The sequence below is a fragment of the Aquarana catesbeiana genome, linkage group LG01 (genome assembly GCF_042186555.1).
Source record: "Aquarana catesbeiana isolate 2022-GZ linkage group LG01, ASM4218655v1, whole genome shotgun sequence".
Classification (NCBI taxonomy): Eukaryota; Metazoa; Chordata; class Amphibia; order Anura; family Ranidae; genus Aquarana; species Aquarana catesbeiana.
In genome coordinates, this window is record NC_133324.1 from 499539417 (window position 1) to 499557818 (window position 18402).

The 18402-nt window shown below is 43.5% G+C and overlaps 1 protein-coding gene across 4 annotated transcripts in view; it reads right to left on the minus strand.

Annotated features, from left to right (window-relative positions):
• The window catches only part of EPS15L1 (epidermal growth factor receptor pathway substrate 15 like 1), a 327178-nt gene extending 309597 nt beyond the window's left edge, over nucleotides 1–17581 (minus strand). For all 4 annotated transcript variants that reach the window (XM_073592681.1, XM_073592671.1, XM_073592690.1 and 1 more), the window contains exon 1: nucleotides 17484–17581. In XM_073592681.1, coding sequence (XP_073448782.1) covers nucleotides 17484–17510 — 27 coding nt within the window. In that variant the 5' untranslated portion in view covers nucleotides 17511–17581. The remainder of the gene's footprint in view (nucleotides 1–17483) is intronic.
• Between the last annotated feature and the right edge of the window lie 821 nt (nucleotides 17582–18402).

The window sequence follows — 18402 nt, forward strand, 5'->3', positions numbered from 1 at the left end:
CATCTAGTTCAACCATAAAAATAAATAAATAAAAAATAATATCATACAATCCCATACACCCAATCCTATACCCACAGTTCATCCAGAGGAAGGTGAAAAACCCCCAGCAAAGCATGATCCAATTTGCTACAGAAGGGGAAAAAATTCCTTTCTGATCTCCCGAGAAGCAAACGGATTTTCCCTGGATCAATTTTACCTATAAATGTCAGTACCCAATTATATTATGTACATTTAGGAAAGAATCCAGGCCTTTCTTAAAGCAAGCCAGGGCGGGGGTAATGGCGTTCAGCTGGAGTCACCCCGGAGATGATACAACGGGGCAGCTCATCAAGAGAGAAGAGGTGAGAGCAGAACATGGGGGAAGGAGGGGGGTGTGGAAGATGCTAGGAACATTCTAAAGTCCGGGATACAGGGCTGGGAGACTTGTACACACCGAGACCTCCTCCTGTACTGAGGGCATCAAGTGTGTGGTAGAGTGACAGGAGCAAGCAGGGGGGAGTGGAGTAGAAGTGAGCGAGTTTATGAGATGAAGGGGAAAGAAAAAGAAAAAAAAAAAAAAAAAAGAAAAAAATCGGCCCAAAATATCGGCCACAAAAATCAGCATCATATATCTAAATATATATGCTGATTTCTAAATATCAGCATCAGCCAGAGAAAAACCTATATCGGTCGACCTCTAAAAATTATATCTCTCTCTGGAGTCCATATCTGTCTTAATACAAGAAAAGGACTTTGGAAACTGCAGCTTGGCATTGCATCTTATTATTGAGCTTATGTTCTACTAAAACCCCTAGTATGTATGATGCATGCATATTCTTAGCCCCCAAGTGCATAACTTTACATTTATCAACATTAAACCTCATCTGCCACATATTCACCCAATTAGACAGTGCATTGAGGTCGGCTTGTAAATTGGAGACATCCTGTAAAATAAATATTGAAATAAATTCTGAAATTGAAATAACTTCTATGCTAAATATTATCCGAAGGTGATCACGGATACCCTCTATTTATTCCATAAATGTTTTAATTTGTCTATTCCTATAGTTATCTAGTCTATTAAAAAACTCAGATAGTTACTGTTGATAGCACAATAACATTATTCCACTGCATTTGTCTGATTTCATCTGCAAAGACTGAAATGGTACCCATCAACATGGGGACAAGGTGCTTTGGGGTGGGGGGGCAGGCCCCCTCCCCTGCCCCAAAGCACCCACCCCCCCATGTTGAGGGCATGTGGCCTGGTATGGTCCCTTTCCTGACCTGCCAGGCTGTATGCTCGGATAAGGGTCTGGTATGGATCTGGGGGGGGGGGGGGCACGCCATTTTGTTGGCACGGGGGCTCCCCTTGAATTCCTTGAGGGGGGGGAGGAACCCATGCCAGTTTTTTTTTTTCTTCATTTTTGCAAGGGGCTCCCCTTAAAGATCCTCAGCACATAAGCCGCACTGCAAGTTGGATCATCATGATCCGACTTCTGGTGTGACTTCTATTCAAATGAATGGGCTCCCATGGGGAAGCAATGATTTTGAATAGAGGCAGAGAAACTCTACTAAAAGCTAGTGCGGCTAAACGCACATTAATGCCAATGCAAAAAGCTACTAAAAGCACGTTTTTACAGAGACTTTTTCCTGGAATTGGTAGTGGCTTTGCAGCTCGTTTTTTTTCTAACGCCCATGTGCATGAGGCCTAAACCCCAATGAGAGCGCCTCTGTACTATGTGATAGATGGGACCAATCACAACATCACATAATTTAAACACAGGCTGAGGTCAACAGCTGTGCCTCACTTACAGGCCATAAGCAGGAAGTATGGTTTTCCCTCACACATTGATCGGTGTATGAGAAGAAAAGAAAACCTCCTGACCACCAGCTCAGTGTAGTACAGTACCAGCAGTATAAAAACCCCACCCTTCTATTGTCATTCATTCCCTCCACAGCAGTTGTTCTAAACTCCTGTCCTCAGAACCCACTAACAGGCCAGATTTTAAAGTATTACCTTGGGAAGATGCAGATTAGAATACTGCAATAACTGAACAGCAAATGATATCACCTGTGATGTATTTCAGTTATCTTGCAAACCTGGCCTGTTAGTGGGTCCTGAGGACAGGAGTTGAGAACCCCTGCTCTACAGAAATGTTCCTCAACCTTTTACAGTAAAGACGCCCTTGAAAAAAAATTCAGTCTCAAGGCACCCCAGTCTAATGCTAGGTTCACATTACTGCGCGTCGGGTAATGCACGCAAAAATGTGTACGTTCCTGACACGCAGACAAATGCACCGCTCTTTAGCAGATGCACAGAAGTGCAATAAATTTTTCCATTGGCAATTATATCCAGGGAGATTTAAAACAAAAAACTTTTTTCCCTTTGTGAAAGGAATGGTCTGCCATACACCCAGCTGTACGGACGTGAACCAAGAGCTCGCTCTCACGTGGTATTGGGGGATGCTAAAACCACTAAGTTGAGTTGCGTTTTTACCAAACCCCAACCTTTAGCTGCTGAAAGCATATCCCCAGGTGAATGGGCTGCACCCCAACTGCCTGCATGCAGTTGCGGCATGGTAATGGAGGAGCAGCAGTCCTTGCTGCTATTATGAATGAGCCCTAAAAAGGGATACACGTGCACAGCCTATTTCAATAGTACTAGCGGGTTCTGTCCTGTAGAGGGAGGTGGAGAGCTCAGAACTTCGGAAGCTACCTCCCCCTTCCACAACTTTCACTTCACAGTCCTGACCGAGCATCTGCTGTGAAGGAGGAGGTCCGATCTGTGTGCTATGGCAACCTGGTTGAGAAAGGCTGCTCTACAGTGTGCATCAGCCACAATCTGTCTCTGATCTAACTTTTCTGTGCTGAGAGCGTGCGCCCTGAGTGCTCCCAGCACAGTCACCGGCAGGGTCTGGAAAGCATACATGACCTGAATGCCTGCCTCCCAGCATTTAGAAGCTCTTAAAGGGCTGGGAGTGAAGGTGTAAAGTGGTAACCCCTCACCTACCTTATCTTGCATATCTGTACAATAACCCGTTCATCTCTATCCTCCCTTTGTATGTGACACATAAATTAAATTTCACCTCTTAATCACTCTGTGTGACTTGTACATGTTTTAAACCTCTCAATAAAAGTATGTTTCTTCCATTAAAAAAAAAAAAAAATAATAAAATCCAGTGGAAATAGATCATTCTTGGGGTGTCTATTTTTAAAAAAAAGGGGTAATTTAAGGGGTTTTAATGCTGTGCTGTTCTTGTTTGCTATGCCTTTCTTCAGATTTTTGGTCTTTTGTCTAAAAAAAAAAAATAATTTTTTTTTTTTTTTTTTTTAGTACCGCCAAATGAAAGTAATTTGAGTACAGTGTTGCATAATGTAATTGTCAGTCAAAGTATCACAGCACTGAAAAATGGCCTGGTAATGAAAGAGTGAAGCATGTTGATCCTGAGGTGGTTACGACACCAACTTATCTTTTTTACATAATCTATGGTAATGTCAGGTGTACACCTGTCCACAAACAGGTTGCACAGCTTTCTCAGTATCAGATGAGACAACTAATGAAGTATCTTGGCACAGGTTTTAATTTTATGCTTTCCATTTGAATACAAATGGAAGGGATGTTTGGGAGGAGCAGCCAATACAAATCTTAAAAATACAAAGGGAGTAAAAGATTGCATACAATCTGAAGCATTGACTACACTTCTGCGAACAGAAATATAAAGACATTATAATGCAGCTTAGACTTAAGAAACCATCTATATGGGCTGTATCTTATTAATATATAATAAGAGGCTGCTGCAGTTTGGTCAGGAAATGGACACATTATGCTGTTATTAGAGAGCTGACATCCCAATGCAGGAAGGAAAACCCATCTCCCTGCTTCCCTCAACTCATTCTTCATCCCCCACCTCTGTCCAACCAAATCATCACCATGGGATTTCCCACTGAGAGCAAACTCAATAAAACCTATATACATACAAAGCTAATGACCATAATTTGAGGATTGAATTATACCCCATTATCATGGCAGAGCACTACCCAGTTACATCAAGCAGCTAATCGCCAAGAATGAATTGATTTTTCAAACAAAAATACTCAGCCAGGCTAAAGTGCATTAAATTGATTGGTCCTCAAATGCTGAAATGGAATTTAAAGGGAATCTGTAACAAAAGCAAAACAACTGTGTGATTAGGCTCTGATTGAAACAGCCATTCCCAAACTTAAATGACACATCCCATTTCCAGGGCAGCTGCTCATAGGAAATAAAGCACACTGCAATGGAAAGAGAATGTGGCAGAGACAAAGAATGGCTGCTTCCACTAAAGCCTATTTACAAAGCATAAGGTTCCCTCTATTACAAATTACAGGTAACAGAGGACTTATCAAGAAATGTACATCCTGGAATAGTTACGGACAATAAACCAGCTTAAATGGGCATCTAATTACATAGCCCTATTGAAAATGAATATACAAAATATTACCTAAATCATGTTACCTAAGCATCTTGTTTCATAATCACGTATACTGTACTTGATTAGTGTTAAAGCTCTCATAGTATATTAGTGAAAGAGGTGTACTCTTTGTAAATGTATCATTATTAGGACCAGATACCCTACCACGGCACCCCTCCTCCAAATTTCATACTAACCAATCCCCACCACCTTTCCATAGGATAAACTGGTATCGGAGTGTGCATTTGTAGAAGAAGCCGAGCCTGAATGAGAGAATTTTAGAAGGGCCGTGTACCAAGGAGGACACACAGTAAAGATCTCAGGAGAATGAAGGCACGCAGTAGACTTGGATGGGGTTCTGGGGGAGGCAAGGGGAGTAGAATAAGAAAATAACGTAAAGTTAGTTTAGTCCTATAATAATAGATGATGGGAAACTGAATTTCTCAACTACTCAAATCTTTGACAGACACCTGAAATGATACTTCATGGAATGTGGCTTTACATCCTAGAGATGGAGTTTTGCTATTTCTTTCGACAGTGCCTTGCCACCCATAGTTGATTGTTTGCTTAAAGCGGGGGTCCACCTATCTATCGTTTTTTGTTTTTTTAGTTCATTCACAAACTTTTCTTCTCAGCATTGCATACTCACATATTGTGTGTAATATGTCCGCCTGTGTCAGATTTCGTCGGAAAGAATAACTTATATTATTCACTGCAGGCGGTTTCCATCTTCATTGTGGGCATTTGAATTTATTTCCTGGATGTGGTGAATGCTGTGCTCCCAGCATTCACCGCTCGTTCCCGCACATGCTCAGTGGCATCCTGGGAAGCCTGAGACTAGCTCCCAGGAAACACTGGGGAGTCTGGGAGAGGCTAGAAACACGCCTACTCCCACGGGAGGAGAACCAGGAAGTGCAAAGAAGAATAGAAAAATAAAAGGTAATTACGGCGATTTTAATTTTTTTAAACGGCATGTCAGCATCTAGGCAAGGAAGAGAATACATACAGATATTGTTCAAAATTTGGGTGGAACCCCGCTTTAAGTTGCACTACCAGGGACTGAAATGCTCCAAGAAAGCTTTTTTTCATGCTGAGCTAATCAAAACGACCCCAGCTGATCACAGTTGAAAGTCAAATGGCTTTGTGCACCATTGAGAAGGTTATTAGCTACACCTGATTGAGTTTACAAGTCATTTTTAGGAAGGGGTGATCCTTTTTCCAACTTAGTGATTCTGTTTTTGATTTTTTTTTCTTCTGACATGTTGGTGTTATATATTTCACTTGTTATAAGTTGCACTGAGTAAATGCAGCTGGATAAAATAGCTGTCTTCATTTCAGGCTTTTATAAAATAGGGGGGGGGGGGGATTCTTTTTTTATACCCACTAGTATTCCATTTTTGGTTTTGGGTTTAATATCACTTTAACCTAAAAAAAAAAAAAATCCCTACAGCTTTAGCGATCTAAGTTACCTGTAATTAAGTATACACCACACTGGGCAGGCTGCTGCATCCTGTCGCAATCTGTGCATAAATGACAGGTCCTCTTCATTTCACTAAACTTCCAGTAATGTAAGAATAATAGCTTCAGATCCCAGACTGAACGAAACAGAAGATGCTCCTGACAGGGACCTATCCCCTTCTTCCCTCATCCACTGAGAATGCACAGATTATACTGCATGTAAGGCGATCTGTGACTAGGTGAGAGAATTTTGTCATTCATCCCACAATCTTCCATTCACAGATCGTGTTACATGTAAAATAAACAATGCACAGGTTTTTCTCAATGGATGAGAAAGGAGGAGAGGGAGGGACCCCAGAAGAAGCTTCTTCTATTGAGTTTTGTCCAGAAAACCAAAGCTATTGGCTCCATCAGTGCCAGCATTCCGCTCCAGGACAAGGAACGGTCATCCATGCACAGAATTTCAGCAACATCCAGCAGCCTGCAATGACGTGGGACACACTTCCTTACAGGTGTGTTAGATCAATAAGACCCCTTTCATACTGGGGCGCTTTGCAGGCACTACAGCATTAAAAATAGCACCTTTAACCGGTTCCCGACCGGCTCCTGTACTTTTATGTTGGCAGAATGGCACGGCTGCGCAAAGTAACGTATCTGTACGTTATTTTGAATTTGCCGCCAGCGGCACGCACCTGCCGCGATCTCCGAGGGTCGGGTCGCGGGTCCCGCGGACTCGATCGCTGCGGGCATACGCGCGATCGCCTCACGGAGAGGACGAACGGGGAGATGCCGTCAAAATTGTCGCTCTTATTTTGTTTATGGCGCAAAAAATAAAAATCGCAGAGATGATCAAATACCACCAAAAGAAAGCTCTATTTGTGGGAAAAAAAGGATGTCAACTTTGTTTCGGAGCCACGTCGCACGACTGCGCAATTGTCAATTAAAGCGACGCAGTGCCGAATCGCAAAAAACGCTCTGGTCAGGAAGGAGGTAAATCCTTCCGGGGCTGAATTGGTTAAAGCGCCCAGAAAGAGCTGCTGTTGTGTCTCCAATGTGAAAGCCCCGAGGGCTTTCACACTGGAGCGGTGCGCTGGCAAGATGGTAAAAAAAGTCCTGCTAGCAGCATCTTTGGAGCGGTGAAGGACCGGTGTATACACTGCTCCTGCCCATTGAAATCAATGGGGCAGCGCGGCTATACTGCCTGCAGCAGCGCTTTGCGGTGGTTTAAACCCTTTCTCGGCCGCTAGCAGGGGGGTAAAACCACCCCCGCTAGCGGCCGAATACCGCCGCTAAAACGATGGTAAAGTGGCGCTAAAAATAGCGCCGTTTTACCGATGACGCCGCCTCAGCGTGAAAGGGGCCTAAAATCTGTAGGTAAAAGAAAATAATTTATAGATTAACTTTCGCTTTAAAAGGTGAATGCTAGGCATGATTTTTATTTGCATTGTTACATTGTATGTATGCATATCTCATGCCGGAGTGACTGCTCTGGAATCTGCAAATCACTGTAGATGCTATTACTGTGGTCACCACTATCTTCCAAGTCCTGTGACTTGCCCATCAACATAGTAACCACAGGGGGTCACTCATTCAGCACCGATGAATGCCTTGTCCAATCCGAATGCCTTGTAATTACTGAGAAAAATGCAGGCATTTTATGAATGGTAAGTGACCCCCTATGATTGCTAGATAGAAGGGCAGCCTCTCAGCAACTGGTAGATTATTGCCATCATTGAAGTAGTGGCAACAGTACAGTAATCGCTCATGAGATATGCATACCAACATTGGTTCAAGTGACTGTAAAGTTTTTTTGTTTTTTTTTTAACAACAAACATGTTATACTTACCTGTTCTGTGCAATGGTTTTGCGCAGAGCGGCACCGATTATCCTCTAATGTATTCCCAACTGCCACTCTGAACTTCCCAATTCTTTGTGTGCCATCATAGAAAGACACTTCCTATGGTGGCACACATGCAGGCTCGATCCCGTGCCACGTTCTCTGTGTGTCCATCGAAGTAGGGGGCATTTAGTGGTGCTCTGAAACTTTTTATTTATGCACATATTACCAAACAGTTCTTAAAAAAGTTAAAACATTAAAATAAGGAAAAAAGCCCCGCACATAAATATGTCTAATGAAGTACTATTGATAGCTGAAAAACACATTCCGATTGCCGTTAGTGTACGCAACAAAACATCCAGCAAACTAAAGAATGAAAATGTGGTTGCACCCATTAGCAATGACAAACATAACTGGTTGTTTAATGCATCATCCAAATATTTGGCCTATTTAAAGGAAGCCTGTCAAGAGAAAAACGTGGGGTGCCACTGCTAACCTCCTCCCGAAAAAATGATATCAGTCTGCTTGTTCAGCTACTTCACTGTCCTGAATCAAACTGACCTAAATCAAAAGATACAAATCAAGAGAGTTTATTTGCTGAAGCCAGAGATTGACAGTCATCTCGCCTTTTACCCATTTTCATTTCCAAAGGATCTGCAGTTCTGTGAAGTGAGTTTTTATCCAAGTACCCCTGCCGGGCAGCACAGCCCAAGCAGTACAGCTAGAACACTATAGTAAAAAAAACAAAAAAAAAACAAAACATGTATGGCCAGCTTTAGTACTTATGTTTTAGGCTACATTCACACCTGAATGTTTTTGTTCAGATCACCAAATGTAAAAAGCAGAAAAACGCCTGCAATCTGCCCCAAAGAAGCTCATGTTCTTTTTCGAGCTTAAGGAGGTTTTTCAAGCGTTTTGCTTCACGTGACAAAACACTCCGATGTGAACAGGTGCCATTGAAATGAATGGGATTTTGCTTGTTGGGCGTTTTATGAGTTGAAAACGCTCAGGTGTGAATGCAGCCTCAGGGTAATGCTGGACAAATCCAAAGAGCCACCAATGCTCCTTAAAGCAGGCTCTTACATTTACCTTTATTTGTTCTTTTTTGTGTTCTGGCCCACCCTCATTCTCTAGGTGGGAATGATGTGGGAGTGGGCCGGTTTCAGTGACAGCCAGTGGCGTCGCTAGGGGGCGGATTTTGGGGCTATAGTCAAGAATCTGGGGCCCATAACCGCGAGTCCCAGGGGTTCCCAACCACAAGGCCACGGCCCACTACCAGGCCGTGGCCTCGCTGCAGCCGTGTGGCAGGCAGCACAGAAGAGCCGGATGGGCGAGAGAGCAGAGAGATGATATCATCTCTCACCGCCCGCCCTGCATCACTGCTGTTCCGTCCACACTGTGCAGCCACGGCAGCAGAGAGATGACATCATCTCTCACTGCTTGCCCTCTCTCTGGGGACCCTGATGTAAGAAGGGGGAGGCTCTCTGGGGACCCTGATGTAAGAAGGGGGAGGCTCTCTGGGGACCCTGATGTAAGAAGGGGGAGGCTCTCTGGGGACCCTGATGTAAGAAGGGGGAGGCTCTCTGGGGACCCTGATGTAAGAAAGGAGAGGCTCTCTGGGGACCCTGATTTAAGAAGGGGGAGGCTCTCTGGGGACCCTGATGTAAGAAGGGGGAGGCTCTCTGGGGACCCTGATGTAAGAAGGGGGAGGCTCTCTGGGGACCCTGATGTAAGAAGGGGGAGGCTCTCTGGGGACCCTGATGTAAGAAGGGGGAGGCTCTCTGGGGACCCTGATGTAAGAAGGGGGAGGCTCTCTGGGGACCCTGATGCAAGAAGGGGGAGGCTCTCTGAGGACCCTGATGCAAGAAGGGGGAGGCTCTCTGAGGACCCTGATGCAAGAAGGGGGAGGCTCTCTGAGGACCCTGATGCAAGAAGGGGGAGGCTCTCTGAGGACCCTGATGCAAGAAGGGGGAGGCTCTCTGAGGACCCTGATGCAAGAAGGGGGAGGCTCTCTGAGGACCCTGATGCAAGAAGGGGGAGGCTCTCTGAGGACCCTGATGCAAGAAGGGGGATGCTCTCTGGGGACCCTGATGTAAGAAGGGGGAGGCTCCCTGGGGACCCTGATGTAAAAAGGGGGAGGCTCTCTTTGATGACGGCTTCTTAGCCAAAATTCGTCAGCGTATAGCCTGTACCCATGTAACCAATAAAGGACTTTTATTCAAGAGCATCCGAGTTGCCAGCCCTTTTTGATTCAAGTATTGTATTTGGGGCCTGAACGTTCTGGCTAGAGCACCGGATCACAGCTCGTGGACTTTCATATTGGCAGTGGAGCTGGGGTAACATTTTGTTTCTCTTAAGAAGGGGGAGGCTCTCTGGGGACCCTGATGTAAGGGGGAGGATTTTTTTTTGCGCAATTGCGTATAGTTTATATACTGGTTTTGTGCGTGTTTGCAAAATTAAAGTGGGTTGGTCTGGATGAAGTCCATGGCATATGCCCTGGATATGCACGTCACATAATCCATAAAGCATCTGCTTCCATTCAGGAGGCTGCCTGAACCTGAAAGAGACATCCTCCCAATGATATCACAGAGGAAGATGGTGACATGGGACCCGCGCAGTGGCAGCATGCAAGTTGTTTACAACTGGACAACCCTGAATGGGCTGGGTGGGTAAGTATCTGAAGCGAGGATGGGCAAGCACCAGGTTAGTGGGAATTTAAAAAGAAATTCAAGCAGAGCTCCAGGAATTCAGACACCCTTTAAAATGTTCTGGTTTATATTGGGTTAAGTCCAACAAGGTGTGTGCCACCTCATCTTTGTATTTAAAATTTATATTTAAAATTCACATTCACTGAGAAAGCAGCATCACTCCCCATCACAGCACCAGGAGTATAGCGATAGCTGTACTTCCAACGCTCTGGCAGCATTGATGCTGCTTTCTCACACAGCAGCCATTTTGCCAGCCACTCCCCTCCGCTGTCCATTCAAAAAATAATTTGGATTTTGTGAATAGGTTCATGTAATACAAAGTGCTCTGTGATTGGGCGAGAGGAGGGAGAGGCAGAGTGGCTGTACCCGAGACCCGAAGGTGCAGCTCCAGAAGTATAGCGATAGCTGAACTCCTGGCATTCATTAAATTTGTAAATAAAAAAAAAAGGGCTGAAGTTCCTCTTTCTCTATGCACAGCCAGCAACTTCCTTTGCACAGCTTGCCGAGCTTCCAGTAAGATACCAGTAACTACTGCATGAATGTTAAAAAATGAGTAGTAGGTACCTAGTGATACCCAATCCCATGGGTGACATTTTAAATAAAGTTCCCCCGAAAGTCTGTATATATAATTTTCCAATGCTCTTTTTTTTAAAAAAACTGACCTATGCTTCTAATCCCCCACCCCAAATAAATACTCAATAGAAGCTTTAAAGAAAAAAAAAAAAAAAAAAAAAAAAGGGGGAGGAAAAGAAAAAGGTAAAACAATGAAAGCAAAATGTTCCTGTAGTTGATGGAGACGTCCCTAGGTCCCGCTGCGACATCATCTCGAAACGTTCCTGAATCCCAAATCTTGTGACAAGACAGCATTAGGATACCTTGAGAAGGCCGGTGACTTTACCCTTGCCTTGACAAGCTGTCACAGCCAGGTACCCACACTTACAACTAGGGCTGCAACTAACGACTATTTTAATAATCGATTAGTTGGCCGATTATTGTTTTGATTAATAACCTTAAAAGCGTGGTGTATAATTTAGTTAATGTTTAAAAAAAAGGCAATTTATTCTTAAATATCTATATGCAGTGGTAAATATAAATAACTAACTATATTGTTAGAGAGTAAAATCTCTAATCCACTCTGAGAATAACAGACAGAAGAGATATACTGTATATACTATTAGAAGAGATATATACTGTATATACTATTAGAGGTTGAATCTGGTAAATATCATTAGACTCAGATCTTTTTCTATTTAAAGAAAAAAAAAGTTAGACTGTTTTGTAGATTTTCAAACAGAACTGTAATATATTATATGCTGGCCACACAAAAACAATGTCTTCCTTAAAAAAAAAAATATGTTTTTTGATCTGTTTCTACAGCGCTTTTAGCTGTGCGTCAAGTACAGTACAGAGTGCCCCAATAGCCCTTTAGAACCACTCACTTCCTGCCCACTACTACATGTCCCATGAGGCATTGCTCCTCACACATTCACAAGTTCTCTGTCACTTACTGACATGTATAGATGATGTACTGAGCTGTATTTCCTGATATGTAAACAAATAATGCTTTCTGTATGCAGGCCAACTAATCGGCTGGCCGATTAGTCGATTATGAAAATAGTAATCAATTAATTTCATAATCGATTAAGTGTTTCAGCCCTACTTACAATGCCGGTGCCGCAGAGAGGAGAGGGAAAGGAGTGAGCTTTTTGTAGATGCTGACTTTTAATAAACTTAAAGTGATTGTAAAGCTTTGTTTATTAAAAAACAAAAACAAACACAACAAACATGTCATACTTCCCTCCACTGTGCAACTCATTTTGCACAAAGTGGCCCCGAACACTGTCTTCTGGGGTCCCTCTTTGGCTCCTCCCCACATCAGATAACCCCCTAGGAGAAGCGCTCTCCTGGGGGATTACCTTGCGGGCGTGCTCACGAGTCCATCATTCAGCGTTCATAGTAGAATGTATGACTCGGCCCCGCCCCCCAGGTCATTGGATATGATTGACAGCAGCGGGAGCCAATGGCTGCGCTGTTATCAATCAAGAGGCGAGAACCCCGGGCAGAGGAAGAGCATGTTAGATGAAGTTCCACGGCTCAGGTAAGTAAAACGGGGGGGGTCACTGCCACGTGTTTTTTCACCTTAATGCATAGGATGCACATGCAAAAGCACAAGTGGTGACATGCATTGGCCTTCTATATTGCTGTGCATTTTAACATGTGAGATATATATATGTATATATATATTTTTTTTTTTTTTTTTTTTAACTTCAGCAAGCTTTATTTGTAAAGGAAATTTCAATAGACTGTTTTAACTCATGTTTAATCTTGTTGTGGTGTGCTTATGTGCATTTATACCTATTGTGCAGGGCGGACCAAATCAGCGCAATGCACTGGTGTAAACTGCTCTCTTTTAAATGCATTGCTTTTATAAAGTAAATGCTCTGGCATGTGGTGATTTACACATGCCAGGAAATATGGTGTGAATGAACGCTTAAAGTCGTACCAAAAATGACATGATACAGTCTGTTTTTCTGCATTCCCACTGTAATTTTGTTTGTTACCTGGTGATCCTGCCCGTAAAGCTACCATACACTAGTGGATTTTCAAAAGAAAGTTCAAACAAACATTTCTAAAAAAAATTCTCAGTATATTTACTAAATTTTCATTTGAAAGTATTTCAAAATTTTGTTTGACTTTAACATTCAATTTTGTAACAAAAGGACATTCCCGAATATAAACCATATACACTGCTGGAAATCTGTTAGAGAAAATTTTCCACCCTGCTCATTCAAATTTTCTCGCCACGGTGATTGAAAACAAACATCAATTTCACCAAATAACGATTAGAGATGAGAACATTGTTAGGTGGGGTTAGGCTTTATTAGACACTAATGTAAAGTCCATCTAAATCTACTAGAACATCTAACACCACCCTCTCCAGTCAGTGTTGCTGTCCACCAAGCGTGGCTCTGTTGCTCCTTGATAAATAGAGGACACACCCTAAGAGCCCATTCACACCTGAGCGTTTTGTAGCTTGAAGCCTGAAGCTACAAAACGCTTGAGGGGAAAAAATCAATTATTCTCTATGGAGATGGTTCACATCTCCACTCCAAGTCGCCTGAAGCTCAAACAAGTTCTGGACCCTTTTTTGTCGCGCGAATCGGGCAGATTTGGGCGTTCTTGGAGCAGGAAGCAGATGACAAAATCTAACAACATAGCAACAGATGAAACACATGATAATTTTTCCTAATGGCTAATAAAAAAAATGCCAAAGCTCAAAAACACCGGACAACGCTGCATGGAAACGCGCAAATATGCCTGAAAAAACGCGCAACTAAACGCCGGAAGAAATGCTCAAAAACGCTACGCTCAGATGTGAATGCAGCCTAAGGGTGGCCATACAATATACAATTTTCCTTTAGATTTACCAAAACCATTTTATATGGGAGGTCAAATCTAAACACTTTAATTTTTTATGCAATCAGCAAGGCCCTTGCACTACATGGTTGAAGGTTAATCTAAAGAAAATTGAATAAGAAAATTGTATAATATACGACCAGCTTAAAGCTGAACTTCAGCTTTTGATCTACTTTACATAGTTTAGGCCAGCTTGGCCCAAACATACCATGTCCTACGCTAACATGTGAGGCAGCCAGATGTGTGGTATAAACTGCATGTAACGGAGGCTACATACAGCACTGTGTTCTGGGTTGGAGCCGAGACCTCCTGTCTCATATCCAGAGCACAGTAGAGTCTATCTAATCGGCACCCAGCCATTCAAAAAAAGTGATGTATTCTAGCAATGAATACAAAGCTTCTTCTGATTGGCTGAGTCAGAGGTTGTGACATCATCAGCCCACCTCTCTGAATCAGCAAATCAGAGGAAGCTTTGTATTCATTGCTAGAATACTGTACATCGCTTTCTCTGAATGGCTGAGCGCTGATCAGATAGACTCTACTGTGTTCCAGGTATGAGACTGGAAGTCACGGCTCGAACCCGGAACACAGAACAGTACGCTTGTATGAAGCCTCAGCTACATGTAGTTTATACCGCACATCCAGCAGCCTCACGTTAGTGAGGGGCATAGTTAATTTGGGCCAAGCTGGCTTAAAGCGGGGTTCCACTCAAATTTTTTACTTAATCTTACCCCCTTCAGTTAATTGCATAGATGTTCAAATGCCGCACAAAATTTTTTTTTATCCCTGTATTTACCTTTATATTGTACTTTATTGTGGCACTTCCTGTCTCTCCTCCCATGGGAGTAGGCGTGTTTATTGCCTTTCCCTGGCGCCGCACTGTCTCCTGGGAGCTTAGTGTCAGGCTTCCCAAGATTCAGTGCGGGAACAATGATCATGCGTGTGAACAAGCTGTGAATGAACAGCATTCACCGCATCCAGGAAATCAATGCTTGTGTACTTCACATGCCCACAAGCAAGATGGAAACAGCCAACATCACATTTTTTAAGTTATTCTTCAGTACGAAAACAGACAGAGGTGGAAATATTATACCCAAACTGAGTATTATTTTAGGGTTAGCAAAGTGTCTCAATGTCCTAAAAAAAAAAAAAAAAAAAAAGAAGATTGGTCGCCGGACTCCCGCTTTAAATGAACTATGTAAAGTGTACCAAAAGCTGGAGTTCGGCTTTAAGACAGGAAGTGTGTTACTGGCCAGATGATTACTATTATTCTACAGGATTTATATAGTGCCAACAGTTTGCACAGAGCTTTACAAAATGAGGGCAGACAGTACAGTTACAATACAATTCAATACAGGACGAATCAGAGGGCCCTGCTCATTAGAGCTTACAATCTAGTAGGGAAGGTCAAGTGATACAAAAACGTAATAACTGTGGGGGATGATCTGATGGAGAAAGTAAATGTACAGTTGTTAGATGGGGGCTGAATAGGCTTCTCTAAAGAGGTGGATATTCAGGGATCGTCTAAAAACAGAGTAGAAGGTAGTCTGGCAGATTGAGGTAGGGAGTTCCAGAGGATTGGATAGACTCTGGAAAAGTCCTGGAGGCGAGCATGGGAGGAGGTGACAAGGGAACTAGAGAGCAGGAGGAACGTAGAGAACAATTTGTTTGAAATTTGAATGAAAATAATTGGAAAAAAAAAAAAAAAAGGAAAAATGAATGGGGCACCACATTTAAAAGAGGTAAAGCTTTTTAGCCATACATCTCTTGAGGATTACAGGAGCACACTTACTTTTGTTCTCCTGTGACCCAGAGTCAGCTAATAGCGGGCTAAAGGCCACTATCAGATGATGGGGTGGAGCCAGGCCAGTCTAGGGAAAGATTCTGACAATATTGTCAAGATCCAATGGCTGCCAAATAAACAGCTAGGTCTGCCTTTCATGCCTTCCTTCTCCAAGACTGACAATCACTCCTCTCTATGTGGAGCAGACTGAGAACAGACCAATCAGCAGTTATATAATCACTCACTTCACAGTCTTAGAGCCGGCATGGAACAAGCTGTAGTATTCTCAGATGCTGCAGCATGGAGGTCAGTATGTAGGTTTTTTTTTTATTATTATTCCATACTTTTCCTTTGTATGGCCAAAGCTTTTTGGGTCTCTTGTGGGTCACAGGAACGCACTTACTTTTGCTCTCCTTTGACACAGAAGCAGGTGATAGAGATATTGCCTGCTGTTAGCTGACATGTCAGGATTAAGGATTAACTCTGGCGTGTTCGCAACTCCACATGTCCGCCAGGAAGCTGACACTCTGCACCACTAATCACAAGCAGTGAGACATTTTCCGATCTGTGCAGCTGCAGATCAGGAAATGTCTCACTGCCTATGATTAGTGCTGCAGAGTGTCTGCTTCCTGGAGGGCATGTGGAGTTGCGAACACGCCACAGCTCATCCTTACACACTATTAGATTTTCTGCAGATTTTTTGTCTTCAGATTTACCAAAACCATATAATAGGAGGTCAAGCCTTAAGAGTTTCATTTTGTATGCAATCAGGCAGGTCCTTGCACTACATGGTTTTGGTAAATCTGAAGACAAAAATCTGCAGAAAATCTAATAGTGTGTATGGGGCCTAAGTCAGGTTCTACGCGGTGCCCTGATTGACAGCTGGCTCTGCCCCTCAGCACGCAGTTAAGCGCTGCAGCCAGTCAGTCCCAGCCCAGTGCTCCAGTTAGCGCTGGAGGGGCAGAGTGGAGATCAGTGACTGACAGTCACTGCTCCCTGCACACAGCTGATGGAGGAACTGAACGATCAGCAGTCATGTGATCACTCAGTCTTAGAGCCAATGTGGGACTGATGCTGCAGAATGGAGGCGAACATGGATGTTTATTTTTTTTTTTTAGAAATCCCAAACTTCTCCTTTAAGAATTGCTGCACTTGTTTTTGCTGCTGTGTTTAATCCTGTTTTAAGTGACCCTGTTCTATGTACCCCCAGAGAACGGTTGTATTGAAGGTACATCCAGCAATACAAATCAGCCACACATCTGACAACATTGGCAGCTACTCAAGTATGAGCAAACACGCTGTATGAACACAAATTCGAACAAAAGCCATCAACAAATAAAATAAAACACAGAATCAAAGTGGAGTTATATGCTGTGCAGTTTTCTTGGAGTTCAGAACTGGCGGAGGCACCAAAAAGCCCAGAGAGATGTAGAACAGAGGATGGAGGTGGTGCCAGGAGACAATCCTAGGAGCTGTCCATACACCCCGAGTGATGATAAGGTACCCTGGAGGGTGACATCCTGATACCATTCCCTGTGGATGAGTGCCCCCTACTGGGAGATGATAGCACACAGCAATGCCCTGCTCCCAGCACTGCCGAGTCTATTAGACCCAGGAAAACACACAGGCACTGTGTACTATTATCATGTCCAGTCACTCATGCCGGCAGATGTGGAGCTATTCTGTGACAGTCACACCCCAGGCCTCAGCCGAACTCCACATAAACACAGCCTTCCACCACAACCAGCCCACCTTCTAGTGCACAAACTAGGCAAACTTCTCCTCCACCGGCCCGCCACCTCCCCCTACCCACTCTTAATCCGCAATGTCACTCTGCAGGCTTCGCTTACCTGTGTGAGAGAGATGAGCGCCGCCATCTTTGCAGCTACTCACAGGAACGCGCAGAGCGTCAAGCCTGTACCAGGAACGCGCGCAGCTCTGGGGGGGGGCGGGGACACGAACGCTGACTGAGAGGAGCGGGGCGGGGTCATGCACAATGTACCACGCTGAGCGGGAAAAGGGGTGGGGCTCTTAGGCATTGACTGAGTAGAAGGGGCGGGGTCATTGTAGCATTTTAGACAACACAGGACGGGGTGATGGAGAGAGGCGTGATTGAGAAATCGGCTTGGTCACATAGCTGAGGAAGGGGAGCGGTGTAGAAGCAGATTCCTGGATTCTATACTGACAAAACTTGCAATCGTCAGCGCATATCAAGTTTGCATTGTCCAGTTTAACCACTTCAGCCCCGGAAGGATTTACCCCCTTAATGACCAGGCCATTTTTTGCGTTACTTTAACCACTTGACCACTGGGCACTTAAACCCCCTTAATAACCAGACCAATTTTCAGCTTTTGGTGCTCTCACATTTTGAATGACAATTACTCAGTCATGCAACACTGTACCCAAATGAATTTTTTGTCCTTTTTTCACACAAATAGAGCTTTCTTTTGGTGGTATTTAATCACCGCTGGGTTCTTTATTTTTTGCACTATAAAAGAAAAAAGACAGAAAATTCTGTAAAAAAATGCATTTTTCTTCGTTTCTGTTATAAAATTTTGCAAATTAGTAATTTTTTCTTCATATATTTTGGCCAAAATTTATACCGCTACATATCTTTGGTAAAAATAACCCAAATCGGTGGATATTATTTGGTCTTTGTGAAAGTTATAGAGTCCAAAAGCTATGGTGCGAATATCTGAAAATTGATCACACCTGAAGTACTGACGGCCTATCTCATTTCTTGAGACCCTAACATGCCAGAAAAGTACA